General features: G+C 37.9%; 2 protein-coding genes across 2 annotated transcripts; both read left to right on the forward strand.

The window, feature by feature from the left end:
* The first annotated feature begins 5,931 nt into the window (after positions 1-5,931).
* Positions 5,932-6,609, forward strand: SMCO3 (single-pass membrane protein with coiled-coil domains 3). The gene has a single exon (XM_052641429.1). It carries the CDS (start codon positions 5,932-5,934, stop codon positions 6,607-6,609), a length of 678 nt encoding a protein of 225 aa, XP_052497389.1.
* Positions 6,610-9,202: 2,593 nt separating this feature from the next.
* Positions 9,203-24,434, forward strand: WBP11 (WW domain binding protein 11). The gene is made up of 12 exons (XM_052639633.1): positions 9,203-9,338; positions 11,275-11,389; positions 11,900-11,931; positions 12,599-12,692; positions 15,515-15,711; positions 16,601-16,734; positions 16,949-17,148; positions 17,735-17,926; positions 19,994-20,098; positions 20,504-20,791; positions 21,713-21,895; positions 23,036-24,434. The coding sequence occupies exons 2-12, from the start codon at positions 11,326-11,328 to the stop codon at positions 23,467-23,469; spliced, it is 1,923 nt and encodes a 640-aa protein (XP_052495593.1). The 5' UTR covers positions 9,203-9,338; positions 11,275-11,325; the 3' UTR covers positions 23,470-24,434.
* The last annotated feature ends 1,915 nt before the right edge of the window (positions 24,435-26,349 follow it).

The following is a 26,349-nucleotide window of genomic DNA, read 5'->3' on the forward strand; positions in this document are numbered from 1 at the left end:
TCTTGGTCCTAAAATTTCTGTTTAAATTCCTATAGCACTAGACAGTAAATGCACTACATAATTCATAAAAGTATCCTGAGAAGTATTTATCTACTTGATAATCAATACACTTTTAAGGTGGTTCCTTTCCTGAAAAACTAAAACAACTGTCACAACACTAAATTAACCTTTAGATACAATCATCAGTAGCCATTCCCCTTCTCCATGGGATCTTCCTGATCCAGGGATCGAACCCGGGTCTCCTGCATTGCAGACAGATACTTTACCATCTGAGCCACCAGGGAAGCCCAGTATCACAAAATTAACTTTTAGATACAATCAACAGTATATTTCTACCATTTCTTACATGTTCTTTAATTATGAATGTTTACTTGTCATTTCAACAAAATTGATGAGTTAGGTCCAATAAGAATCCATCTGAAGCTAGCCTGTTTTCATTCCAAGTCCCTAATACGAGCTGTAGCTTCAAGATTTGTCTACTTCCTTTTTTTAAATAAAATAAGCCAAAACACATGTGATTTCCAAACTGTTTTAGCAACAGAACTCTCTTATCACATAAAATTTTACCCACCCACAGCCCAAACAAAGCAGCAGAGAATGCACAGCTGCTTTAGTAAAGGCTGGGGTGAAATTAATGTGCCAGGAGCCAAGCGCTCCACCTACTGGTTAGCAATTCCCCATCAGGCTGCGCAGGGCTCTTTCTATTTCATGAACCACTACAATAAAATGCTCAAATAGCAGCTCAAAGTAGGCTGTACAGAAGTGAATGGTAACTGCCCATTGCTAATAAGGAGCACTATCATGTGATAAAAAATAGTCTAAAGTTGACATCTACCATACAAAAGAAGCCACTGATCAGAGCTGGATTAAATACACCACTTAGTTGCCTGCTGATGCTGAACTTTAAAAATCATTTTTTAAATGACTTTAAAATTATTTTAAAAGATTGAATTTTAAAGTTAGTATTTAAAAGGTCAAACCTGGAATGCAATAAGATAGAGGAAAGTATACAGCCCAGAATTCCTCTTGGGTACAGTACTACATATTGTTGGTAAGATATCACTTGAGGCGTGCCTGAGTAACAACTGTGATCTTTAAGAAAGGTGACTCCATCTGATGGCAGATCTTTTTCATTTTGCTGAGGGAAGGGAGCAATTCAAGTGTCAGAGCTAAATTGTCATGGGCAATAGTGCAAATGCTGCCCATCACCAACTAAGATTTTTCAAATGGTGTATAAAAAGTGAAGTCGCTCAGTCGTGTCCAACTCTTTGCGATTCCATGGACTGTAGTCTACCAGGCTTCTCTGTCCATGGGATTTTCCAGGCAAGAGTACTGGAGTGGGTTGCCATTTCCTTCTCCAAATGGTGTATAACCTGTCCTTTAAATATCAAGCACGTATCTAAGAGCATCAGTTTGAAAGGGTACAAATCATTTCCCTAGATAGTTGGATGTCTCCACATGGCCCCAGGGTCAATAGAGGGAGGTGGGAGGGGGGTTCATGTTTGGACACACATGTAAGAATTAAAAAAAAAAAAAAAAAAAGAAATGTGTTAAAAAAAAAAAAAAGCGTGAGGTTTTTTTGTTTTGATTTTTCAATTTTTATTGGAATAAAGCTGATCTAAAATGTTGGAAAAGGAAATGGCAACCCACTCCAGTACTCTTGCCTGGACAATTCCATGGACTGAGGAGCCTGGTAGGCTACAATCCATGGGGCCGCAAAGAGTCAGACACGACTGAGTGACTTCACTTTCTTCTTTTCTTTCTTTACAATGTTGTGTTAGATTCTGCTGTACAGAAAAGTGAATCGGTTATATAAGTATCTCCACTCTTTTTTAGATTCTTTTCCCACATAGGTCATTACATAATATGGGGTAGAGTTCCTTGTGAGATACAGCATATGCTTATTACTTACCTATTTTATATATAGTAGTGTGTATATGTCAATCCCAATCTCCCAGCTTCTCTCTCTCCTCCCTTTACCCCAGGCAACTATAAGATTATCTTCTGCATCTGTGACTGTTTGTGTTTTGCAAATAAATTCAGATACACCATTTTTTTAGATTCCCATTTATAAGTGGCACCATATGATGTATCTTACTTCAAAGTGTGAGTTCTTTTAAATGAGTTTGCAGAAGGCATGCACCACCTCCATCTATAATTTGGTACGACATACTGCCTTCAACTTGACACTGCAGTCTTAAATGTCTTTAACTTCCTACCTACATTAGGAATTCTATAAAAGCAGGGACCATATCTACTTCATTTCTGTAGGCTCTACAGAGCCTAGCACACTACCTTATAATAGTAAAGCACTACTATCCATTAGATAAATTGCTACTGCATTATTAAATTACTTGCTTCAGTGGGCTCTTCAAGTTTCACCTGTCCAAAACATAATCCCTGGTTTCACCTTCAAACGCCACCTCTCCTCCACTTAGTTCTCTACTTTTTCTCTCACTGTTGGGACAGAAATAATTTTAAACTGTATTCAGTACTGGGGCAAGTATAGTGGCAGGCCTGCTGAAGATCTCTCTGCAGAAACTATCAAGTCCCCTTCCCCAAGTGAAAAAAAGGAAGGTAAGCCTGACTCAAGACAATAAAGGTCTTTCTTCATTAGATGTAAAAAATAATTCTGAGCACATCAGGATGTTTCTTACTCAGACTTGTTATTGGCACAAAATTATGGATATCTGGAACCCAAGAAAAAGAGTATAAAAGTGAATGCCCAAGAGTTTTTAGTATGTAAAGGGAAGAAAATATTATTTTTGTAGATGAAAAAACACTGTGTCTGATTTATGGTAAGACTGAACCTTTCATCAATTAGTTATTACTATTTCTTCTTTTACTGTCTGTTCAAAGTGTGTTTAGCTATGAGATTATTACTGCTTTTCTTATTAACAACTAAACTTTAGAAATCAATATTTTTTTCATTTTTCCTCCATTTTAACCAGTTTGTTTTCAGTTCTTTTTACATGGTCATCATTGTTAAAGTTTGTGTGACTTATTCTCACTGGTTTTAAGCCTATGAAGCCCTCCATACAGACATTTAAAAATTATCTATTTTCTTCTAGCTATTGTATCACTTGTTTTTTTTTTACATTTACTGTACTGATAACAGTTAAAATTTTACACTGTTAACATTAAAAAGTCTTAATACTCCAGGATCATTTATCGAATACTAATTTCAATTATTACTGATTATTACTGATTTGAGTATCTATGTATTATATTAAATCAAACATATATCAGGGTCTCCTTTGGGGACTATTTTGCTCCATAATTCCATCTACTCTTGCACCTGGCACAACACCAGTACATACTGTGTTTTTAAGGTGCTTCAATGTTTAGGAAAGGAAAAGTCTAGTCTTTCAAATGTACTTTATGATTAATTTGTCAAGCTGTGTTAAAACAATGAATTAATTGAAAAGCAACTGACTACTTGGAAGCATTTAACCTCTTATCAAGGGGGAAAGTTATCTCTACAAGTATCTATCTTCAGGTAAATAGAACCACACACCTTTTCTAAAAGTTAAGCCTTCAAATAATGGCATATGATAGTTTTTAGAGAAAATTTTCACTTGTTTAGGGTATGAAAGACTCTTCTCACCTAAATTTCTGAATGGGGATGTAGTCTGTGATCTTCAGAACTCAAAGCCAGAAATTGGAGTTTTCACTTCATGATAAGATCTGAATACTAGGAACAACAAAAAGGTTTAATGTCAAATTTCTAGGAGAGAAAAAGAAAAATCAAAGTAATAGTTTGTGGTTAGCAAACTACAGTTTGCAACCCAATAGTGAGTTTGGGGAATATTTAACAGTCCCTTGTGGTTCAGCTGGTAAAGAATTTGCCTGCAATGTGGGAGACCTGAGTTCAACCCCTGGGTTGGGATGATCCCCTGAAAAAGAATGGCTACCCACTCCAGTATTCTGGCTTGGAGAACTTCATGGACTGTATAGTCCATGGGGTCGCAAAGAGTCGGACACAACTGAACGACTTTCACTCACTTCACTCACTCAACAATTTCTTTAAACAGAATTGAGATGTTTTCTATTTACTGATTTGTGGACATTTGTGTCTGGTGTGTGTGTGTGTGTGTGTGTGTGTGTGTGTACTATATCTAAATCAAAGATAAAAATGAACTTCTGACCATGATACAATTTACTCTGGTATGTGTTTATGTGTATGCATACTGTATCTAAATGAAAGATAAAAATGAATATCTGATCATGATACAATTTACTCCATCTGGGGTACTAGTGCATTTTTCTAAAACTAAGAGCAAAAATAATGATGTTCCTAATCTGTTTTTCAAAAATTTCCCATTTCCATTTCCATATTGTATCTTTCTAACATGGAGGATAGGTCATATTCCTGTTTACTTTCCTGAGAGAAAATATCTTCATTCCTGCATCCCATGCTTCCAAGGTTCCCAATATCCAGGCCTAGAAATACCATAAATATACTATAAATACACTATAAATATCCAAAACCATGGTCATAGAAAGATAGGGCCCCAATTAATCAGCATGTTGTTTTTTCAATGAGAATATGCCAGATCCTACACAGGTAAAAAGGACTCCATTTTCTTATTCTTCTCTCCCCAGAGTTCAAACAAAAAAATCAATGTCAGGTACGTAGAAAGACTACTCTAAGTGCGCAGAGTGAGGAACATTGTTCTCACTGGGTCCAAACTTTCACCCACGTTCACTCAGAAGAGTGTCACTTGTTCCTCCTTTCTCTGAGCCAAAAATACAAACACAAGCAGGATATAAACATCTGGCTTATTCATTCTATGGTGTACTCTTTTTTTTCCCCCTATGGTGGATTCTTGCTACTTATTCCTTAACACCTTCCTGGAATGGTATTATCTTCTTTCTGAGGCCAACTCTAGCTTATTTGAATAATGGCCAAGTGCAGTAAAGACAATTCTAAAGAAGTTAACTTAAAAGCTTTGCAAATAGAGAAACAGAGAGATATTCATAACTGCTCTGTCCCTTCCACCAGCATGACTGCCTCTGCAAGTGAGACTTCAAGCAATCTTGCAAATATACTTCTATCATGAGGATCGTTTTGTAAATATTCTATTATGTGTTGCCTCTGGATGCTTCTTAGGTTTTGGAGTGCAAATATTTGCCTGTAAAGATATAAAGTGTTTTGATTTTTTAATATTTTAAAATAACAGAGCATATGTTATACTTTAAACTACATATACTATATACGCTATATACTTTCTAAACCATGTGAATAGAATAACCACTCAAATAAAAGATGAGTGCATAAATAAAATTAGCTATTGCCCTGTAAACTCAAAGATCTTAATATTCTTCTAACCTTACTAATTTCAAATATTAGAATATCAATTTGGTAGGTCTATTCAAAGTGGTGACTATAGGTTGAGGAAATTAAGGAGCACTGGTAATCAAGAGCTAACCACTTCAAATACATTATTAAATATTACTTGGAAATAATCACATCTATTAATAATCGGATGTTGCTGCTGCTGCTGCTAAGTCGCTTCAGTTGTGTCCGACCCTGTGCGACCCCAGAGATGGCAGCCCACCAGGCTCCCCTGTCCCTGGGATTCTCCAGGCAAGAACACTGGAATGGGGTGCCATTGTCTTCTCTGTAATCAGAATGTTAGACAAACACAAATCTGTACTATCTAGGATTCTCCCCATCACAAGATCTAATGCCATAATTAATGCATCCATGGGTTGTACTATGTTACCCGTATTTTCATACAGTGACTTCACATTTAAAAAAATGATTTTGAAGAACATGTTGAGTTTTCTGAGACATTCCTTTGGTAGCATACTACTTTTTTATCCACATAGTAAGAGTTCCTGGTCAAATCTATGCAACCAGCAGATATTTTTCAAGATTTCTAGTAAAGATTTCCTATTGTATTTTTCAGAGACCATATTTGAAATATGGCTCAAAGTGACTTCCTCTATCCAGAGAACCCAAAAAGGCGACAAGAAGTAAACCGTCTTCACCAGGAGCTCCTTGACTGCTTATCTGACAGCTTCCATGCCACCAATAAGCTGATTGGGGTTTTAAACACGCACTTAGGGTGTACGTTACCTTCCATTGAAATGAAAAGAGATGGGACCATCAAAGAAAACTGTGATATCATCATCCAAGCCATGATGAACATCCAAAAAGAATTGCAAAAGGTGGATGAAGCACTAAAAGATAAACTAGAGCCAACTCTTTATAGAAAACTTCAGGATATTAAGGAAAGAGAAACCGAGAAAATTGCGATAGTACAGAAGGTTATTTCAGTCATCCTGGGAGAAGCCACTTCTGCCGCCAGTGCAGTGGCTGTTAAACTTGTGGGCTCAAATGTCACAACCGGCATAATTAACAAGTTGGTCACTGTGCTAGCTCAAATTGGTGCGTCTCTCCTCGGTAGCATAGGAGTTGCTGTTCTTGGCCTTGGGATAGATATGATCTTCCGTGCCATCCTGGGAGCAGTGGAGAAAACACAGCTTCAAGCAGCCATCAAAAGTTACGAGAAGCATCTGGTGGAATTCAAGTCAGCTTCAGAAAAATATCATCATGCCATTACTGAGGTCACCAACACAGTGAAACATCAAATGAAATAAAGTTACTTTATTTGCCACTGGGAATATTTCTCTGCTTCTCTCTCCATAATGGTGTTTTGCTTCTCTGATTAGCTTCATTTTCCATAAGCTTCCAACAAGATATAAATACAGCAAACAACTCCGAGGATTCAGAAATGCTACAACTAGATGACTCTAGAGTTTTCTATCAACAATGAATGTCTGGGTCAGTTGGTGCTACACCTGTGAGTTAAAGACTGCATCCTGGGATGTATCTCACTGTGCTCTACAGATCAACATTAGGGTGAATGCTATTGCAGAGGAGCGTGTAGGGGTGACCTTTTCCTTTTCTAATTCCCAGTCAAAATTTTCAAAATTTGCACTGAATGAAGACACTATCACTAGCTTCAGACATCATTTAGTTCTAAGGGACATAGTAACTTCTGCACCCACGTGAAAGCTGAGCCTTCGAATGGAACAGAAAGACTATGGTAATTGTGACCATCAGTTTAAATGCAATTTGCCCTAAACTGGAAGAGACTGAAATCTGGTTTGTAACAATTTACTTCAAAGGAGGCGGCTGTTCTGGAAACTTCTACTAATTACTACTCTGTAATTCAGACTGACTGTTAAGAGATAAAAGTTAAAATATAAAAAATAAAAATTGTTGCTGTAATTGCAATCAATCCTGACCAACTGTGGTGTGATGATTAAATTTTCCTCAAGTGAATATCTAAACACTTTGGAGCATTTTTAAAGTAAGCAAATCTCACATATACATATACATATATATATATGTATATGTATATATATATATATAAAATGCATTTAAATGTAGGAGAGGCACCTGCTACTCTTTTAAGAATTTGTTTAAAGGAAAGTTGTAATTTATTACTTTATGAATTTTAAGAAAAACTAAATTTCATTTTCAATACCAGCAAAAAGGAGGAAGCTTTCCCTGCTATGTAAAAACCTCAGGTGATCCATTACATTAATTATCTAATTTTAGAAAAATCCCAAGGCTATAGAGGCCAAGCGGTTCAGCTGAATTTCTGAAGCAAGGGTTTATTTTCTAAATCCTACCTACCAGTAACTCCCACTGAGACTTGTGGGTTCTACTCACAAAATTATTTTAAAAGTAATTCCTGCAAGAATGTTCGTTACAGTTGATTCTTGCATCCAATTAAAAAAGACATCTTGACATTTTAAAATCACAATTTAGATGAAACACTATAGCTTTTCAAAATTAGTCTTCATTTTCTTTCCCTTCTGACACTGCTTCTATAAATTAGTTGCAAAACATCACGATTTAGTTCACCTTCAAAATTTTTATTTTGCATTTATTATCTGATTCGGAAACTTAAAAACGTACTGCTCTTGTGGGACTCAGAATTCAGCCAAAAACCAAACCAATAATCTTGTAAAACAAAGCTTTAGGTAAGGGACCAATCTTACAGGTTAAGCGCATATTTAAACATTCTCTAAAAAGTTAGTACGTATCTCCGTCAAGATCTTGGAATATTTATAACTGATAGTAAGAACTGACCTATATCTAACATCTCTCTCTCTTTAGTTGCTAATTTGTGTCCGACTCTTGCGACTCCATGGACTGTAGCCTGCCAGGCTACTCCTCTGTCCATGGGATTCTCCAGGCAAGAATACTGGAGTGGGTTGCATTTCCTTCTCCAGAGGATCTTCCCCACCCAGGAATCCAACAGGGGTCTCCTGCATTGCAGGCGGATTCTTTACCAGCTGAGCTATGAGGGAAGCCCATATCTAACATACTTTCCTGTAAGGGATACTATTTTTGAATGTTTAAACTCACCTTTAAGGGGAAAAGATATGGGAGGAGCCTTAGATAAAGAGCAGACAAAAGAGAAGGAAAGGACGAAGAAGATTAGACCTAAGGGAACACACCCCTTTGTACGGTGACGTGATAAAGGATATTTTGTGAGTGAAAAGACCGGTAGTTTTGTAAAAGACACAATATAAACCAACCTCACCTCTCGTAAACTTAAAATTGACTATACGTGTGTCCTCACATTTCCTCTTCAAAAAACGATTCCTGTAGATTAGCAGTCTGGGACTCTAACATTTACACTGATTTCCTCAGGTCTACAAATGTTCTCTGGAAAAATATCAACTTCCAGGAGCAAGCCAAGCTAGCTAAATGCATGAGGCACGGTAGCAAGCGTTATTCCGGGATTCCTTTTCAAACAGAAACTCCCGAAAGATCTCATGCGCTTACGTCATAAACGAGGAGAAAACCTACAGAAACACAATTCCAGGTGACACAAATAGCGCTGAATAGTCCCCTATCTGGAATCGGCCTGTAATAAAAGCCACTCTCGGATGATAGGTCAGAATGCCTGTGGCCGGACAGCTCGTACAGAAGTCTCCTCAGCCAAACACATAGCCCACCCGCTTCATTTTCACACTCTTATTGGGCTAGACAAGTGTCAATCAACATGAAACCGTTGTCTGAGTGGTGGAGGCGGGCTCTTAGCCGATAACCAACCAATTCGGTACTGTATTGGGGCGGAAGAGACTCTGGTCCTGCAGCTCTCGGTTCCTCTCTATGGTCCCAGGGCGAAGAAACGCGGAGATCTTCGGCCCGGAAGTGACGTAGGGATGGCGGAGGGGCGCGAGGTTTCAAGATGGCGGTGGTTGGGTGGTTGACCGAAAGGCAGAGGTGAAGGCCCTTACGAAGTGAAACGGGCCGAGAATCGTCCCCTCCCCGCTTCTCACAGCCCCGGGAACCCAGCAGAAGCGTAAGTGTGCGGGATGGTTCCGCTCCGTTACTTCACCTTTCCCGTCCCTTCCCGGGGCCCGCGCGGTTGCCTCGGGAACGCCAGGCCCCTCAGTCCCGCTCTTGTTCTCCGCGATTGGGGTCTCCCCGATCGCGGACTAGGGGGTCTCTTGGGGCGGCGCTGCGTCCAGCGGTTAAGCGGCTGTCTTCGCCTGGGTCGGTCAGCGCCGCCTCCTGACGCTGACCGGTTGGTTGCCTTAGGTTTGCTGCTACCTCGAGTCAGGGGTCAACCGTCGCTATGGTTTCGGCAGTTGCAAATGCTGTTGGCTTCTTTGCTGGACTTGGGTTCCGTCCCTTGGGAGCCTTTTTGACTGTTAAGAGTTACCCTAAACGATTCGTGACCCGATTTACCCATCTCCTCAGGTTTTAGACAAGACAAGTAGTTTGTGCAGACTAAGGCTTCAGTGTCCTTTGTAACTATCCTAGGTTTCATTTGTGGAAGAAGAGGGTTAAAAAAAAAAAAATGAGCCTGAGGGTAATTGAGAGAGGGAAGCAAAAAAGATACAGGCCATCAAAGATGTGAGTGCTTTGATTTGCGCTAATTTTGCTTGTTTCCGCTTCCTTTCTTCCCCAATTCCAGTTTTTCTGAGAAGCAAACCCTTGACAGGGTAAATTAGTTGCAACTGGAACAGCTTTGAAGCGTTTAGCAGAAATCAAGGCAATTGGACACTTTATGAAAGACACATTAACTAATAAACTTGCCTGACAAAACCTTCGTGAAGGGAAGGTATAATTCTATGGTCTGCTTAAAAAAATCTACCTCATGATCTTCCCTTTCCCTCCCTTTCAAAGTGTCTGCTTTCAAAGGGAAGGAAATGTATTACTCTTTCTTATTGGAAAGAGCAAAGTATCAGAAAGTTGTCATCCATTTGGAATAACTGGAAGAGGTGATTGTGATAGTGTCTTCCTGCGTGTGGGCTCAGTCTTGTCCAACTCTTTGCGACCCCATGGACTGTAGCCCGCCAGGCTCCTCAGCCCTGGTGATTTTTCAGGTAGTAATACTGGAGTGGGTTGCCATTTCCGCCTCTGGTGATCTGCCTTACCCAGGGATCAAACCCAAGTCTCTTGCATCTCCTGCACTGGCAGGCTCTTTCTTTACCACTGCGCCTTCTGGGGAACCCATAATAATTTCTTAGGTCAGTTAAAGTTTTCAGTTACAAAATATTGTCCCTCATATATAATTACCCCTTTCAGTTACCTTAAAAAATACGAGTCGGGAGTCAAGTAGACATTAGTAAGAAAAATTTGTATCTTAATGTTGATGTTTATACAAGCTCATATAATAATTTGACTATCTGTAGTTTTATGTTTTTAAGTTTCTGTTTAAGAGTCAAGAATTATATCTGAATTGGAACTAAATCTAAATTATTAAATAGGCTTAAATTGTGAGTTTTTACTGTCTTAGAGGTGATGAGAATACATGCCAAGAAACCATGGAGAAAGACAAGGATGAGCTATTTGTCCTTGAGCCCAGATCATTATCCCCATTTCCCTTTTACTCCTGTTTCACCCTGCATATAAATAAAGGGAGAATATAAGAAAAGAACAAATGACTCTCGTGTACATAGTGTGTGTCATATTGCTGAAACATTCTTTGATGATTGATTTTTTCCAATTGATGGGTCAGTGCTGTGATCCATAAAAGAAAGTTAATTGATGAGTTAATGATAGTAGTAATCTTCATACTCATTATTACCTTTATGAATAATAGGAATCTAATTTTTTGTGGTTGGAGAAGTTGAAGCTGTTTTTCCTGGGCATTAAGTTAAAACTGGGGAAAGAACAAGGTCTTAATAATAGAAGTTTCTTTTCAGAGATGGTCAGGAAGAAAATTTTATAAATATAAAAAGGAAGAAATTTTGTAAATTAAGGAAAAATAAGCCTTTTTGTCTTCGCAGGTTTTAGGTTTTATTTTCTAAACAAGCAAGTAAATCAAACAACTTGTCAACATGGGGCGGAGATCCACGTCATCCACCAAAAGTGGAAAATTTATGAACCCTACAGACCAAGCCAGTAAGTGTTCATTAATGTGGAATGATGAAGAAGAGGGATGGTAAAAATTGCTTCAGGGAGTCTATTTTATTATCTTCTTAATTATAAGATCTGTAGTATTTGTAATTAAAAGTTATCTAGTGTTCTAGTGGGCACATGATTAAAACTTTAAACATGCAACAAAAGATAGTACCCATATTTCTAATTTGATGGACTTGCAAAGTAGAATTAGTTTAAAGCCTTCTTTTTTGTATGTGACATTTTAAACAAATTGCTTTGTAAGTGCCTATTTAGTACTTAATGACATTTTTTCAGGTTCATAGTTATTTTTTTAAGTAACTTAAAAATGTCTTGAGGCAGTTTTGATTGCCATAATTGGAAGAGTGCTATTGGTATCTAGTGGAGGCAAGGAATGGTGTTAAATATCCTACAGCACACAGCAACCTCTGACAGTAAAAAATTACCTGTATTAAATTGGAGAAAATGCTAATGTTCAAGGGTTTAAGTTTTATGTTCTCTCCCTCTCTTAAGGAAAAGAAGCTCGGAAAAGAGAATTAAAGAAGGTAAGATTCCAGAAGCATCCTGTTAGACATAAGTGTAATTTGACACCTCTCTTATTGGAGATGAGTGGATTTAGAAACATTTCCGGTTATTTGGCAGGAAAGATTTATGCTTCTCATAAGATTTACTAAGCCATAGTACTGGGAGACTGAACTAAGTTTGTAGATAAGCTCATGAGTTATTATAACATTTTTTATTTGATTACCATTCTCAGTGACTTAAAGAAATACTTTTAAAAAATGCTTCTCTTGCCATTTAACTGCTTTGTTGGAAGCTACTAAATTAGTGAATGGAAGTAAATGTGACACTAAATTTTCCTGATGATGATTTGTTAAATTTGTGGGAAAATGTCCCCAGAATAAAAAAGGATTTACATTTTAGTATCATGCCTTAACACACTGAGAGAACCTAGTTTTTCAGTAGTTTTCAACTGTTCATTCTTGTTTCATTGCTAGCATTAAATTTTGCAAAATGCATCTTTTTGTCTAAATTGGAAACATCTGGGGGAATAAAAAAATGATATTACTCCTGTTTCTGGTGGTTGAAACAAGTGATCAGAAACCAAGAAGTTCAACTTCAGTCTAAATGGATTTTTGAGACACATTGACATGAAAACTCAGGAGTATTCAGCTTCTGCAAATTGTGCTCTTTTTTCTTTTTTTTTTTAAGAACAAAAAACAGCGCATGATGGTACGAGCTGCAGTTTTAAAGATGAAGGATCCCAAACAAATTATCCGGGACATGGAAAAATTGGATGAAATGGGTAAGATTTTGTAAAGGGATGGATTTTATAGCAGAGATAATAGTCTGATACGTAGAGATAGGCAGTTAATGAGTGAAGCAGAACAGATACAAGAATTACAGAAAAAAACATGACAGCACATGATGCTTGGATTTAGTTTTAGTGTTAGAAAAACAAAATGGAGTGAAGGGCTGTTACCAACCTGAAATCTCATCTAGAATAAGAGGGAAGCCGTTATTTAGCTTTAGCTAATTGTTCTTTATGAGATAACAAAAGCCCAGTTTGGCCAGTTCATTTTTTTAAGAGAAGACTAAGTCTGCTTTTTGAAATCACCTTGGGCTTTTTTTGTTTTGGGTTTCAGTGTTGGCTGCTACCATGTAAATCTCAATATTGGGCCACCATGAATGTGTCTGTTGCCCCTCTTTTCCAATAGACGATCCAAAGATAAATGACTAGTTAGTAAGGACATAGAAGAAATCAAATACTTAAAATCACGTTTAAAAAAAATCTTATTAGAATTTCTTCCTTTTTTGCATTATATAGGATAATTTTATCTAGTCTCATCACGTGCATCTTCAGTATCACTTCTTTTTCATTACTGGAATCCATATGAAATAGCTGCATGTTGTCTTTTCTTGTATCTGAGTTGCTTGAGAATCATCTGTGATGCTGCCACTGGAAATTCTATTCTAACTCACAGAGAAGTTCCTTTAGTTTAAAAAACCTCTTCAAAATAGAATGCAGTTTTACCAAGTCTCAAAGATTGTATAACATTTATTTAACCCTTATTTCCTTATTTATATACTTTATACTTACAGGTATGAAAGGAAAAAAGTCTTCGGAAGTATTTTTAACAGATTACAATTAATTAAAAGTAGGAGTCCAGAATGGCGTAAAGTGACTTTAGGTAGTTATAAATAATACAGAGGACGAGTCACAAAATGGATTCCATATTCAACCCATTCTGTTAACTTGGGAACATGGGGTTTTTAATTTTCCTTTTTTTAAAAGTAGCTTTCAACATCCAAAAATAGTCTAATTAACTCCATAGTTTTCAGCTGTCAAGTTTTTGCCAATTCTGCCTTCTGTCCCTGCATTTTTTTTTTCAATTCCATGTTGAAAGAATCTTTACCAATTTTGTTTACAAAGGTTTCCATACAGGTTTCGTGATTTGCCTCAAAAAACAGATAGTGAAAGAGCTGCAGTGAAACTTCTCAGTGATGGATTAAGTGGGGGTCCAAAAAAACCCAGTTATGTGGGGTTGTGGTATTAAAAGCTTTCTCAAATAATGTGGCAGATATTGAAGCCAGCCTGGGCAAGAGTTCTGGGTCAGACTGCATCATCTCACATCTCTCCCAGTTCAGCTATAACTGATTCCACTTGTTGCCTCTAGTCTAAATACTGGTAGGGACAATTGCTTTCCCTGGCATGTCAGGATATTTACCTATTAAATGACCCCAAATTGTGTATTAATAACTTAGGTTTATTTAGCTCTTATCTTGTTACATGCCAGGGTTGGTTCTTTTTTTTTTTTCCACATTTTCATTTGGTCTTCACTTTCACGACAGCTCTTTTGGGTGGGTGTATTGTTCCTCCTTTACAGTTGAGGAAGCTTAGGCACAGGGACATTACCTTTCTCAAAGTTACACTGTTCGGAAGGGGCACAGCTGGGATTTAAAGTTAAACACTTAGCACTTGCATGAATCACACTAGGAATAGTGTGGTTTGAGACCATACTTCTGATTTTGAATATATCATCAAAGTGTTAATGAGATTTAAGAAAGACAATAAGTAAGCTTGTGAATCTTTAAGAAAAAGGAGGAAGGAACACTAGTCATCAGAGCTCTGTTATAATTTATAAAACTCAATATAAACTAATTTAAACAGAAAAAAGTATTCCTTGACTCCTATAATTGGGAAATCCTGGAGGGAAATGGGCCTCAAAAACCCAAATATTTTGAGCAAGACTGTCCATCTGTCTGACCTAGTGAATTTCTTAGATATAAGAAATTCTATCCAACCAGTGAATTTCTTGGATAGAAGGTGGAATATGTGGTGGAATTAGTGATGGTTGAGAGATGACGCCATAGACAGCTCTAGGTTTATTTCATTCCTACTTGTGAGAGCTTCTCTCCCGTATTTAAAGTCTCAGAGAAGGATATGGTCCCAGTATGGCTCATGTGCCAGTTGATCTCTGAGTCAGTCACTGGCAAGGGAGATGGAGGGAGGCAGGTATGGTTGACCAGGCAGACCTGGGAGTCCTGTGCTAATCCAGTCCCTTTTGGTCCCTCTTGGAGAGAGAAAATTAAGGTCCATGTTGAACACACTGGAAGAGAAAGGTTTAAATAGCTCAACAAGGGACACTAACTGATATAAAAATAATAGTTGAGTGGTGAGCCAGATACCAGTTTATATCTGCTTGATTGTGAAGTAGTTGATGTCCCCGTGTTCCAGATGAAGAAGCTGAAGATCAGAGAGTTTTAAGTGTACAGGATCTCAGAATTAAATGACAGACCCAGTGTAGTATGTAAGCCCAGGCCTATAGGTGTTGATATACTAATAGCTGTGTCAGGTTGTTAGCATAAAGGAATGAAAATTGATTTTTATTACAATGATAATAAAGTCAATTAGGTGACATTTCTTAGGAAAGGAAGTAAAATTAATAGCCATCTTAAAGGGATGAAATTTCAATAAACTGTGCAGTTCTTTTTTGACAAGAATATATCTGGTGTCTAAATCTCTTTTTGAAAAGTTTTAACATATAAGTGTATTTTTAATAAATGACATCATCTGTTGAAGTGACATTTTGTGTTTAATGTCATAATCTGCTTTTTTCCTCTCAGAGTTTAACCCAGTGCAGCAGCCACAGTTAAATGAGAAAGTGCTGAAAGACAAGCGTAAAAAGCTACGTGAAACATTTGAACGTATTCTACGACTCTATGAGAAAGAGAATCCAGATATTTACAAAGAATTGAGAAAGCTAGAAGTAGAATATGAACAGAAGAGGGCTCAACTTAGCCAATATTTTGATGCTGTCAAGGTAATCATGTTTCTTTTGAGAGCTAAACTAAAATTTTATAGTTAGACTTACTCTTAAAGTTGATAATGGGAGACTCGATGATGTTGAACCTCCTCCTCTTGTCAGACTAAACATATATTTACCCCATTAGCCAGCAAATCTAAACCTATGTGTTTATACAAGAGAACTTGATCTTCCTGCCACTATGGTAATAGGCTAGAGTGGAAACAGCCTAGCTACCCATTAATAAGATAATGGATAAACTGTTACATTTTCATAAAATTAAATGCTGCTCAGTAATAAAAAGGAATGATCAGCTAATAATCCAAAAAACATGAGGTAAAAATTTTAATGGCTAAATCTCAAAAACACTATCCTTTCTTCATGGTTGTGATTCCATTTATATGAAATTCTAGACCAGGCAAAACTAATTTATGGAGGAAGACATTTGTATCAGTAGTAGCCTTGGGATAGTGTTAAGGATTCATTGGGAGGGAGTATGAGATATGCATTTGTCAAAATGCACTGAATTTATACATTTCATTGTAAATTTTGCCTCAAGATAAAAATGTTTTTTAAAAATGATTTAATGTGGTGAAGTAGGTAGCATGGGTCCCATTTTACAGATAAGGAAGCTAAGGTTACTTACTTTGTCATACAGCTTGTTTGTGACAGAAATTCAACAGCAACAGGCTAATTTTAGAGTCCAAGTGCTACCACTGAATACATACTATCCTGAAGTTTCAACTTACTGACAATCTTAAAAATGTTGACTTGGCTTTCTATCTTTGTTTCTCATGATACTTAATGTTAGGTGGAAAGCAAATCCAGGTAATGAAGCAGCTGATGTAGAGTTTGTGGTGTTGAGTTGGGGGATTACTCTTACCGACCAGAAGACTCTCTCTTTCAGAATGCCCAGCATGTGGAAGTGGAGAGTATTCCTCTCCCAGATATGCCGCATGCTCCTTCCAACATCTTGATCCAGGACATTCCACTTCCTGGGGCCCAGCCACCCTCCATCCTTAAGAAGACCTCAGCCTATGGGTAAGGAAGTGGTAACAGAACCAAATAGCATATAGTAAAAGCACCTTTTGACTTTCCTGTGCCAAAATTATTGCAGTGGAAAGTAAAGGACAGTGGGGATGTATGCAGTTCTCCTTTGGTTAGATAGGACCTGAGAGCTCCTTTAAAAACTGTTTAGAAGAGGAAGTGTATATCTCATTACTGGTAATGTGATCGCTGTAAATTTTCTTTACAGACCTCCAACTCGGGCAGTTTCTATACTTCCTCTTCTTGGACATGGCGTTCCACGTTTGCCCCCTGGCAGGAAACCTCCAGGTCCTCCCCCAGGCCCACCTCCTCCTCAAGTCTTACAAATGTATGGCCGCAAAGTGGGCTTTGCCCTAGATCTTCCCACTCGTAGGCGAGATGAAGACATGTTATATAGTCCTGAACTTGGTAAGGAGTGACTATTCCTTTTGCTCTTAGAACCTTTCTACTGTCACTTTTAATTTAGCTGTATAACATCTTGTTCACCGCCCTCAGAATTTGGGAAATAAATAAGGCTACCCTGTACATACCAACAGATGGATAAATCATAGATCTACTCAGGAAAACAGCATGCATAAGGAATATAGAAATGTCTGTTGTATTTTAAATTAGACTTTCCTTGAAGATACCACTCTCTTACCATCAGTGCCTTAAAAATTGGGTAACTTGTATACTTGTTTCCCATTTAGCTTTATTTTCATTCGACTAGAGCATCCTTATGTACAGTTATAATGATTGTGTATGTGCATATCTTTATATAGCTTTCTGAGTGGAATTTGTTTTCAATTTTGAAGCTTTAAAAAAATCTTACATTATAAAAAAGGAGAATTTAGAACTGTTGTCAAGTGGAAATATTGTCAGACTATATGAATAGCTGAGTTCATACAGAAAAAATTAAGTTATTCTGAGTCAAGTAGCCTGGCTTTCTGTATTTGGGGGTACCATTTAGGATCCAGCTATATAACTTGATCCTGGCTCCCTCCTCCCTTTCCAGCTCAGCGGGGTCATGACGATGATGTTTCTAGCACCAGTGAAGATGATGGCTATCCTGAAGACATGGACCAGGATAAGCATGACGACAGTACTGATGACAGCGACAGTGACAGATCAGATGGAGAAAGTGAAGGGGATGAATTTGTGCACCGTGATGACACTGAGAGAGAAAACAATGAAGAAAAGAAATCAGGTATGTGAAGCTGAGAGTTTCATGGTATTAAGCAATAAAAAGCACACGAGCTGAAGGTCTTGATTTATTAATGGATCCATGAAAGTAATTGTGAGTGCCTTGAAAGGAGGATCAGTGCTCTATTCATCTTCATAGTTCCAAAGTCTCAACGTTGTTGACACACAGTAAGTAACTGGTGGCTATTTGTGAGAGGAAAAAACTGAGCTGTGTATGTGATTTTTAAAAAGAGTCTACATAGTAAAGTCTACTTTTGGGGAAAAAGCATAGAGATGTCCTATCATGGTTATGTGTAGAAAGAAAACCATATTCACCTGATTGTTTTTTAATGAGTCTGTTTACATATCTATGTTTGAAGTCCTTTATATAATTCTATGTTTATTCAATCTTAAGTAAACAAGAACCATAGTTAAAATAAAGGTACACCTGTGAGTGGAGTCATGATTTAATGGAAACGTCATACTTATAATGTATGTTATCTGTTTATTATAAATTCAGACTGAGCTACATGTACTTTCAGAAAGTAGCTATGTCATTCATTACGGAAATTTTATAAAATATACCATCTGTCATATTCCAGTAGCCTTGGAGCTTCTTTTGTAATTGATTTCCAGTCTTCAAAATAGTATTTATATATTAGTAATATTACTGATATTACAGTATTGATAATGATAAAATCCAGATATTCCTTAAATCATGGTTGCAAACCAGAAAGCTAGTTTAAAGAGGTAGATAGAACTGGTAGTGAAAAATGGTAGAGGACACTTAGGTAAGAAGTGGTACTGAAAAGCAGAAAGTCACTAGAGCCACACCAGTTCCCTTTTTCTCTAGACTGTGGTCATTTGTCTCATTTTCCTCTTTTTGGACCAACTGGTTTTTTTATCTGTTGAATGATGATGAATACGAATATTAATATATTCATTGATGCACATGTGTTGGAAATGGTTATCCTAACTATGAGTTGACATTCAGCTAATAATTGAGTTTTTACTATGTACAACGCATTTTTCTAGACACTAAGGATGCAGAGGAAACAAAACTAAAGCCTGCCTACATAGAACTTCTATCCTCCTGTAAATGTTTACCATCTAAGAATAAGAACGTTCCTAATATTACACCATTTAGCATCTTGAGGTGTCTGGTAGAAAGCCTTTGTCAGGTTAAGGAGTTCCCTTCTAGTCTAAATTTGCTAAGAGGTTTTATTATAAATACTTTTTAATCATCTCTTGGGATATTGTTAATGATTTTTCTTTCTTTAAGCTGTTTATTGTAATGAATTACATTCATGGCTTTTCTAATGTTAAGTCATTTTTGCATTTCTGGGACCAGCCCTACATGTTTATGAAGTTATTTTCTTTTAAAACACTGTTAAATTCAATTTGCTTATGTTTTATGTTGGCCAGCAGTTTGTTTTGGTGTGTGGGTTATGCTAGCTTCAAGTTCTGGATAGCACTCCATCTTTTCCTGTGCCCTTTTATAGGAAATTGCTGTAACTTAACATTTGGCTGAATTTCCTTGTAAAGTTATTGGGCCAGGTGCCTTTGAGGAACTTGATCTTTGACTACCATTTTAATTTCTGTGTTCTGATCTTGTCACCCCTTTGGCCAGTTATAAGTAACATTTTTCTAGAAAATTATCAATTACTTGAATCTGCATGTTCAGTTATATTGGCATAAAGTTTTGAGTAGTAGTGGCTCAGTCGGTAAAGAATCTTCCTACAGTGCAGGAGACCTGGGTTCATTCCCAGGGTTGGGAAGATCCCCTGGAGAAGGAAATGGCAACCCACTCCATTATTCTGGTCTGGAGAATGCCATGGACAGAGGAGCCTGGTGGGCTACAGTCCATGGGGTCTCAGAGTTGGACACCACTGAGTGACTTAACACTTTCACTTTCAACTTTAAAATCACTGTAGCATGTATTTACCACCAGTGGGCATTTGATTTACTATCTTTAATATAGCTCTGCCTTTTTGCCAAGTAGTAGGAAGCAGTTATAGCTAGTGTTTAGAGTACTTGTTTATATAAACATATACTAAATTTTGTTGATCCTTTCCCTTCTCTGATTCTTTAGGTCTGAGTGTACGGTTTGCGGATATGCCTGGAAAATCTAGGAAGAAGAAGAAGAAGAACATGAAGGAGCTGACTCCTCTCCAAGCCATGATGCTTCGAATGGCAGGTGAGTCATGGAAAGAACAGTGATTGGTATTTCCTCCTGCCAGTTGCTTTACATACATTTTTCTATTTAATATCTTAGCAATCAAGTAATAAATTCTTGTTTTTCAAAAGTCAAGGTTTCGAGACACTGAGATAAGCTGCCCAAAGTTAGCCAGCCAGTAAGTAGTTGGACTGGCATTTAAGTCCAGGTCTGTCTTGTTCTAAAACTTGGACTCTTTGCACTCTGCTGCCCTAGTATGGATGAGAAGAAAGCTACTATATTCTTGGCATATCTGAGTATTCTATTGAAGGAGACTGGTTGTTAGTTTTAAGAAAGCATTTATTGAGCATGTGTTATAGGCATTGCTATTTCACAGGCTGTAAAATATGAATCTGCTCCATTTGTCTGGTTTCACATTTCTTTCAGGTCAGGAAATCCCTGAAGAGGGACGCGAAGTCGAGGAATTTTCAGAGGACGATGATGAAGATTCGGATGATTCTGAAGCAGAAAAGCAATCACAGAAACAGCATAAGGAGGAATCTCTCTCTGATGGCACGTCTGCAGCTTCCCAGCAGCAAGCTCCTCCACAGTCTGTTCCTCCATCTCAGATACAAGCACCCCCCATGCCAGGACCACCTCCGCTTGGACCGCCACCTGCTCCACCTTTACGGCCACCTGGACCACCTACAGGCCTTCCTCCTGGACCACCTCCAGGTAAGTACTTACATGCTATAAATAAGTAAGCCTAAATGTGGTTACAGTGAAGTTATTCCAGAAAGTAGACATCATTAGTAGTAATGATTTCTGGTTTCCTGCTAGTGTAATTTTCTAAGAAACCAAGATTCTCCAAGGATAAACACAACTTGCTCATTCATAGCAACACTGTTTGCAAGTCATAGAACTTGTGACAGCTGTCTCTTTCTCCAGAGCTCTTCTTTTTCAGAGTTTATCAGTTCTGATATTAGCAGTTTAGCAGGTGGAAACTGGAGTATGTAACTGAGGGTTTGTTTAGAATTACTCTTTAGTATGCTGACTTGACCCAGTTCTTAGTTGGTTGTGAACATGACTAGGGCACAGTAGATGCTACTGCATATCCTTCTTTGGTTGGGAGTTACTGGATGTTAGTGTAATCTGTATAGTTAGAGACTGAAGTCATCAGTATTAATCAGGTCTTCAGCTTAAAAGTATACTAAGTAAATTTACAGTTTGAAACAACATATAAAACTTACTGGCCAATTATGATTTTTAGTCCAATAATCTGCCAGTTAAGTCTTTAGTTGAGTTCATTCTCTGACTAGTGCAAAGCAAAATTACCTATCCTATGACATTCTCAGTGGTCTTTGTATATCTTAATGAGTTTCAGAGAATCCTTAAAGCACCATGCTTTTCATACTGCATTTTCAGCTTATGTTGGAGCCATTTAAGACATGTCATCTTTGTGTATCTCTAGCCCAGCAGAGCTGTGGTTTAAAATGTTTTATGTTAGGACTGTGAAATAATGAGAAATGGACCATAATAAATTTTGAAGTTATCTGATGTTAAGTTAAAGTGAAACCACATCTCAGTCATCTTATGCCACAATTACTACTTCAGATATGTTTGTTTGATATTAACTATGCACTTTTCTCATTTCAGGAGCTCCTCCGTTCCTGAGACCGCCTGGAATGCCAGGACTCCGAGGGCCTCTGCCTCGCCTTTTACCTCCAGGCCCACCACCCGGTCGACCCCCTGGCCCTCCTCCTGGCCCACCCCCAGGTCTGCCTCCTGGCCCTCCTCCTCGGGGACCCCCACCACGGCTACCTCCCCCTGCACCTCCAGGTGAAGCTTTGCTTTCTGTGTACTATATATTTCATTTATCCTAAGACATTTTCACATTTCAGTATCCTAAAATCAAGCGGTATCTTAAAATGGTGTTTTTAAATTGTTTTGGCCTAGGTAGAAGTTGAGTTCTTCCCAGTGGTATTTGAATTGGATGCTGTCACAGAGGGGACTTTTCCTTGCCAGAGAACACTTCGGATTAAATTGTTCATTTCAGATTTTTTTTTTTAGGACTACACTTAGAGTTGTGAAGTCATTCTATACATCTGCATGGGTATCAACTTTAACTTTACAGTCACAAGGGGAAGTTTTTTTTCTTCCATTCCCTCTACCCAGGGTCAAGGTTAGATAGGCAAATTTCCTTTGATCTTATATGTGGCAGGTATATTTCTGGTTTACTACATTGATTGTCTCATTTTAATGTAAAGGTCTCCTTTTAAGCTCCTCAGCTTGTTCTTGGACATTTTTTTCTCTCTCAATGGTATATGGAATAATTATGAATGTGTATAAGCAGTAGTGTCCTAGGTTGAGGAAATTTGGTACTTTATTCTCAGTCTGAAAGGGGATATTTGGAGAAAGTTAATCTGCACTTCCTGGTGAATGATAATGGTATGTCCACACCATTAGTAAGACATGAATTCTTTTCCAGTAACGGTGACATTTTATGATTAGTCAGATTTTCTCATTCCAGCATTAAAATTGTATTTCTTGCCCATTCAGCTATATTTTAAGGGGGAGGAATATTGTGTAAATCAGTAAATAACGCATGGGAATCAAATCCCAACCATGGTTTGATAGCATTTGCACTGTACAGATGGAATAGAATCTTAGGTTGTCAAGTTACAGATTTGGCCATCTTAAGATCATATTTGAAAACAGTTGGTATTGTTACTTTTACTTTATAGTTTAAAGTAGTACATTATTAAGAGAGGAGGAAAACATAAGAATTGGGATACAGAGGGAAAGTGAATACTGTTTTACAAAAAAGTATTCTTTACTATCAAAATATATTCCTGAGTTTCAGATAGCAGGCAGTATGATTTATTTTCTACAAATTGTCCATTTCAAGAAATTGTCAGCCTGTGTTTGTAAAGTCCTTAATAGTAGTTACATTTTATTATTGTGTTCTCCTTTGTCTAGGTATCCCTCCACCCCGTCCTGGCATGATGCGCCCACCTCTGGTGCCTCCTCTTGGACCTGCCCCACCAGGGCTCTTCCCACCAGCTCCCTTACCCAACCCGGGGGTTCTAAGTGCTCCCCCCAACTTGATCCAGCGACCCAAGGCGGATGACACAAGCGCAGCCACCATCGAGAAGAAAGCCACGGCAACCATCAGTGCCAAGCCACAGATCACTAATCCCAAGGCAGAGATCACACGATTTGTGCCGACCGCACTGCGGGTGCGTCGGGAGAATAAAGGGGCTGCTGCTGCTCCCCAGAGAAAGTCTGAGGATGATTCTGCTGTGCCTCTTGCCAAAACAGCACCCAAATCTGGCCTATCTGTTCCCGTGTCGGTGCAGACTAAGGACGATGTCTATGAGGCTTTCATGAAAGAGATGGAAGGGCTGCTGTGACAGCTTTGGATGCTAGATCAGGCTTCTGTTCACATCAGTGGTTCATGGAGAAAGAGGTTCTTACTCAGCTTAGGTGGAAGAGTTGCTTTCACTGTCAGGGTATTTTTAATTTCATTTCAAGGAATATCTTAAAGTTTAGCCTTGTTCAGAATTTACTGCATATAAAAGAGAGGGTATTTCATTCAAAATAAATTGGTTATTGAAGCAGTGCTGCTAATAACATCCATCCCCTTTCATACCACCATTTTCATCAGATTTCTTCCCCTACTCCAATTCCTTGGCAACTTGTGATCAAGGGGAACTTTGTTATTTGTTTTGGCTCTCTTATTGTGTGCTGTGGGCACTGGAGTAGAGATTTCTGGAAAAACCAGTTTATTTCACCCCCATCTTGCCTTTCATGTTTGAGTTATTTTTAATATTTTCTTGTAAATATTTTGTAATATTGTAGTGAAATGGATCACAATGTCATTTCCTAATACAAAGCGATATATGTGGGAAGAAAATGTACAATTCTTCGATTAAAATTCCCACTGATCTAAACTTTGAGTGTTCCATGGAATAAATAAATAAATGTTCTACATCAGGATATCTTCTGTCTTACTGACAACGTATAAACATAATAACTGTTTTATGGGCAGAAAAGCAAGTGTTTAAAACTTGGGTTTTAAGGAACTGCCATTTCTGGTATGGAATATGGAAAGAGAATTTTATTGAAAATGGTTAGAACTAAGCTTTAACTTTAAAAGATAAAGAAGAGATAATTATTTTCCTTTAGGATTATTATATATTGGCTTAGGAAGTTGAGAGGTTTTATTGCTAAGAAGAGGAGTCTTATTCTCAAAGATTACTTACTTTTCCAGAGCTCTGTGAATGGATGGATACCTGTTGAATAGCAAAAAGTTCTCAAATCATTTCTAAGCTGTTAGATAGTTAGAAAAGGCTACTGCTATTGCTGTTTTTGAATTTGTCACTTCTGTGAGCTTTTGTTATTAAAAGCACAGAAAATAATGCTTAATGCTTTTAATTTGCATTGGTATTTTCTTTACAAAGTGCTAATATCTATCCAGTAATACTGGGGAATGACTTCCATGGATATTTTCCCCATTTTACGGGTGAAGGTATTGGTGTTAAAGGGCTCATGTCCAGAGACCCGAAGTGTGTCTTTTCCACAAGAAGACACACACTATATATATATATATATATATATATATATATATATATATATATATACACACATAATGAGACAGTGTATGCATTGTGTTTAGGCTAGGCATACCTGATTCTTTCCATAGTAAATGTCTTTCCATAGTAAATGTCATAAATGTCTTTCATGTGTATCTCATCAAAGATTGGTGGTATCCTAAAAAAGGTAGTACAATAATAAGACTTTTTACAACTGAGTTCTTTGATAAATTTAAAATATTTGTCCTGAGATCTTTTCTGTATGTGACTGGGAAGTTGTTACTTCAAATTAAACCAGACCCTGCCAGAGCAGTCTACAGACCACTTTGGGATTATTATTTTTTAGTATAATCATTGTGGGTCTGCAGGTGAATTGAATCTTTGTATAGATGCAAAAGTAGAATACAGTTACATCCTCAGGTCAATATTTTAAGTGTAAATAATGGTTATTTGGTTTGCAACATTTTTATTGTTCTGGCTTGAAGTTCCTATTTATTTTGGGTGAGACTTCTGTTTCACATTAAGGAAGCTATATGGTTTATCTTAAAAGTCATTTTCTAATATTGCTAGTTTTACCTTCTGAAAATTCTTTCAGTTGGCAAAATCTGGCACATTTCATATGTTAGCTGCATCTGCAGGGAAGGAAAAATCAGTCGATTCTGGGTAGGTTTTTTTCATTTACATGATGGAGACCCAGGTTCGATCCCTGAGTCACGAAGATCCCCTGGAGAAGGGAATGGCTACCCGTTGCAGTATTCTTGCCTGGAGAATGCCATGGACAGAGGAGCCTGGTGGGCTACAGTCCATGGGGTCGCTCAGACACAGCCGAGCAACACTCACTTTCCTGGTTTTTTAAAATGGTTTGCTCTAGTTAAATCACTGCTATGAAACAAGTCTGATACAAGTTTTCAGTCAGGTATATGGATAAATATTGATCCTTTATCATAAAGTGTCACTTTATTACACATTAATTGCTTCTTAACACCATTCTGAAGTTCCTTTAAGGTACTGCAAAGTGTGAATTAAGGATCACCATATGGCATGGAATCAGCATAAAGCCTGAGTTGACATCTAAGTTTCTCTTTCAAGTCTCATTTTGTATATTCTAGTTTGTGCTCTTTATTAAAATATCTCCCTATTTAGCAGGGAGACTTATTAAACTATTTTTTGCTGCATTCAAGCAATTCTTCAGACACAGAAGATACCCAGTCACCACCCCACGGAAAACTGCACGTTTCTGTTTTGCCCTGAACTCAAAATGAGCAGGTCTAACACCTGGCAATGTTCCTCAGCCAGAACCAGTTTGAAGGAGAGACCTGATGGCAGGACTTGTGGAGCTCAAAGCTGTTCTGAGCAGAGCTATGGATAACTTCACTCCCAGGTCCTGGGTGCAGTCTGGAAGCTTTACGTTCCTGGATAATAAGTACTTTTGGCGAAGGTGGGAACTGGGACTTCTGTGAGACCAAAGTAACTACCTACTCCAGGTCTTTTGTCTCTAAGAAGGCCTGTAGTTGGCTTCCTGGGTGGCTCAGCGATAAATAATCTGCCTGCAGTTCAGGAGCTGCAGGAGACACAGGCTTGATCCAGTATTCTTGCCTGGAGAATCCCATGGACCGAGGAGCCTGGGGAGCTTCAGTCCACAGGGTCACAAAGAGTTGGATGCGACCGAAGTGACTTGACAAAATACACGCACGCACA

Source organism: Budorcas taxicolor, chromosome 5, assembly GCF_023091745.1.
Source record: "Budorcas taxicolor isolate Tak-1 chromosome 5, Takin1.1, whole genome shotgun sequence".
In the NCBI taxonomy this organism is placed as follows: domain Eukaryota; kingdom Metazoa; phylum Chordata; class Mammalia; order Artiodactyla; family Bovidae; genus Budorcas; species Budorcas taxicolor.

Excerpts from the sequence above, each read along its gene's own strand:
- SMCO3 (XM_052641429.1), top strand. The coding sequence starts at position 5,932 with ATGGCTCAAAGTGACTTCCTCTATCCAGAGAACCCAAAAAGGCGACAA.
- WBP11 (XM_052639633.1), top strand. The coding sequence starts at position 11,326 with ATGGGGCGGAGATCCACGTCATCCACCAAAAGTGGAAAATTTATGAAC. Across the intron at positions 15,712-16,600 it reads AATATTTTGATGCTGTCAAG|AATGCCCAGCATGTGGAAGT; the intron begins GTAATCATGTTT and ends TCTCTCTTTCAG. Across the intron at positions 20,099-20,503 it reads CATGATGCTTCGAATGGCAG|GTCAGGAAATCCCTGAAGAG; the intron begins GTGAGTCATGGA and ends CATTTCTTTCAG.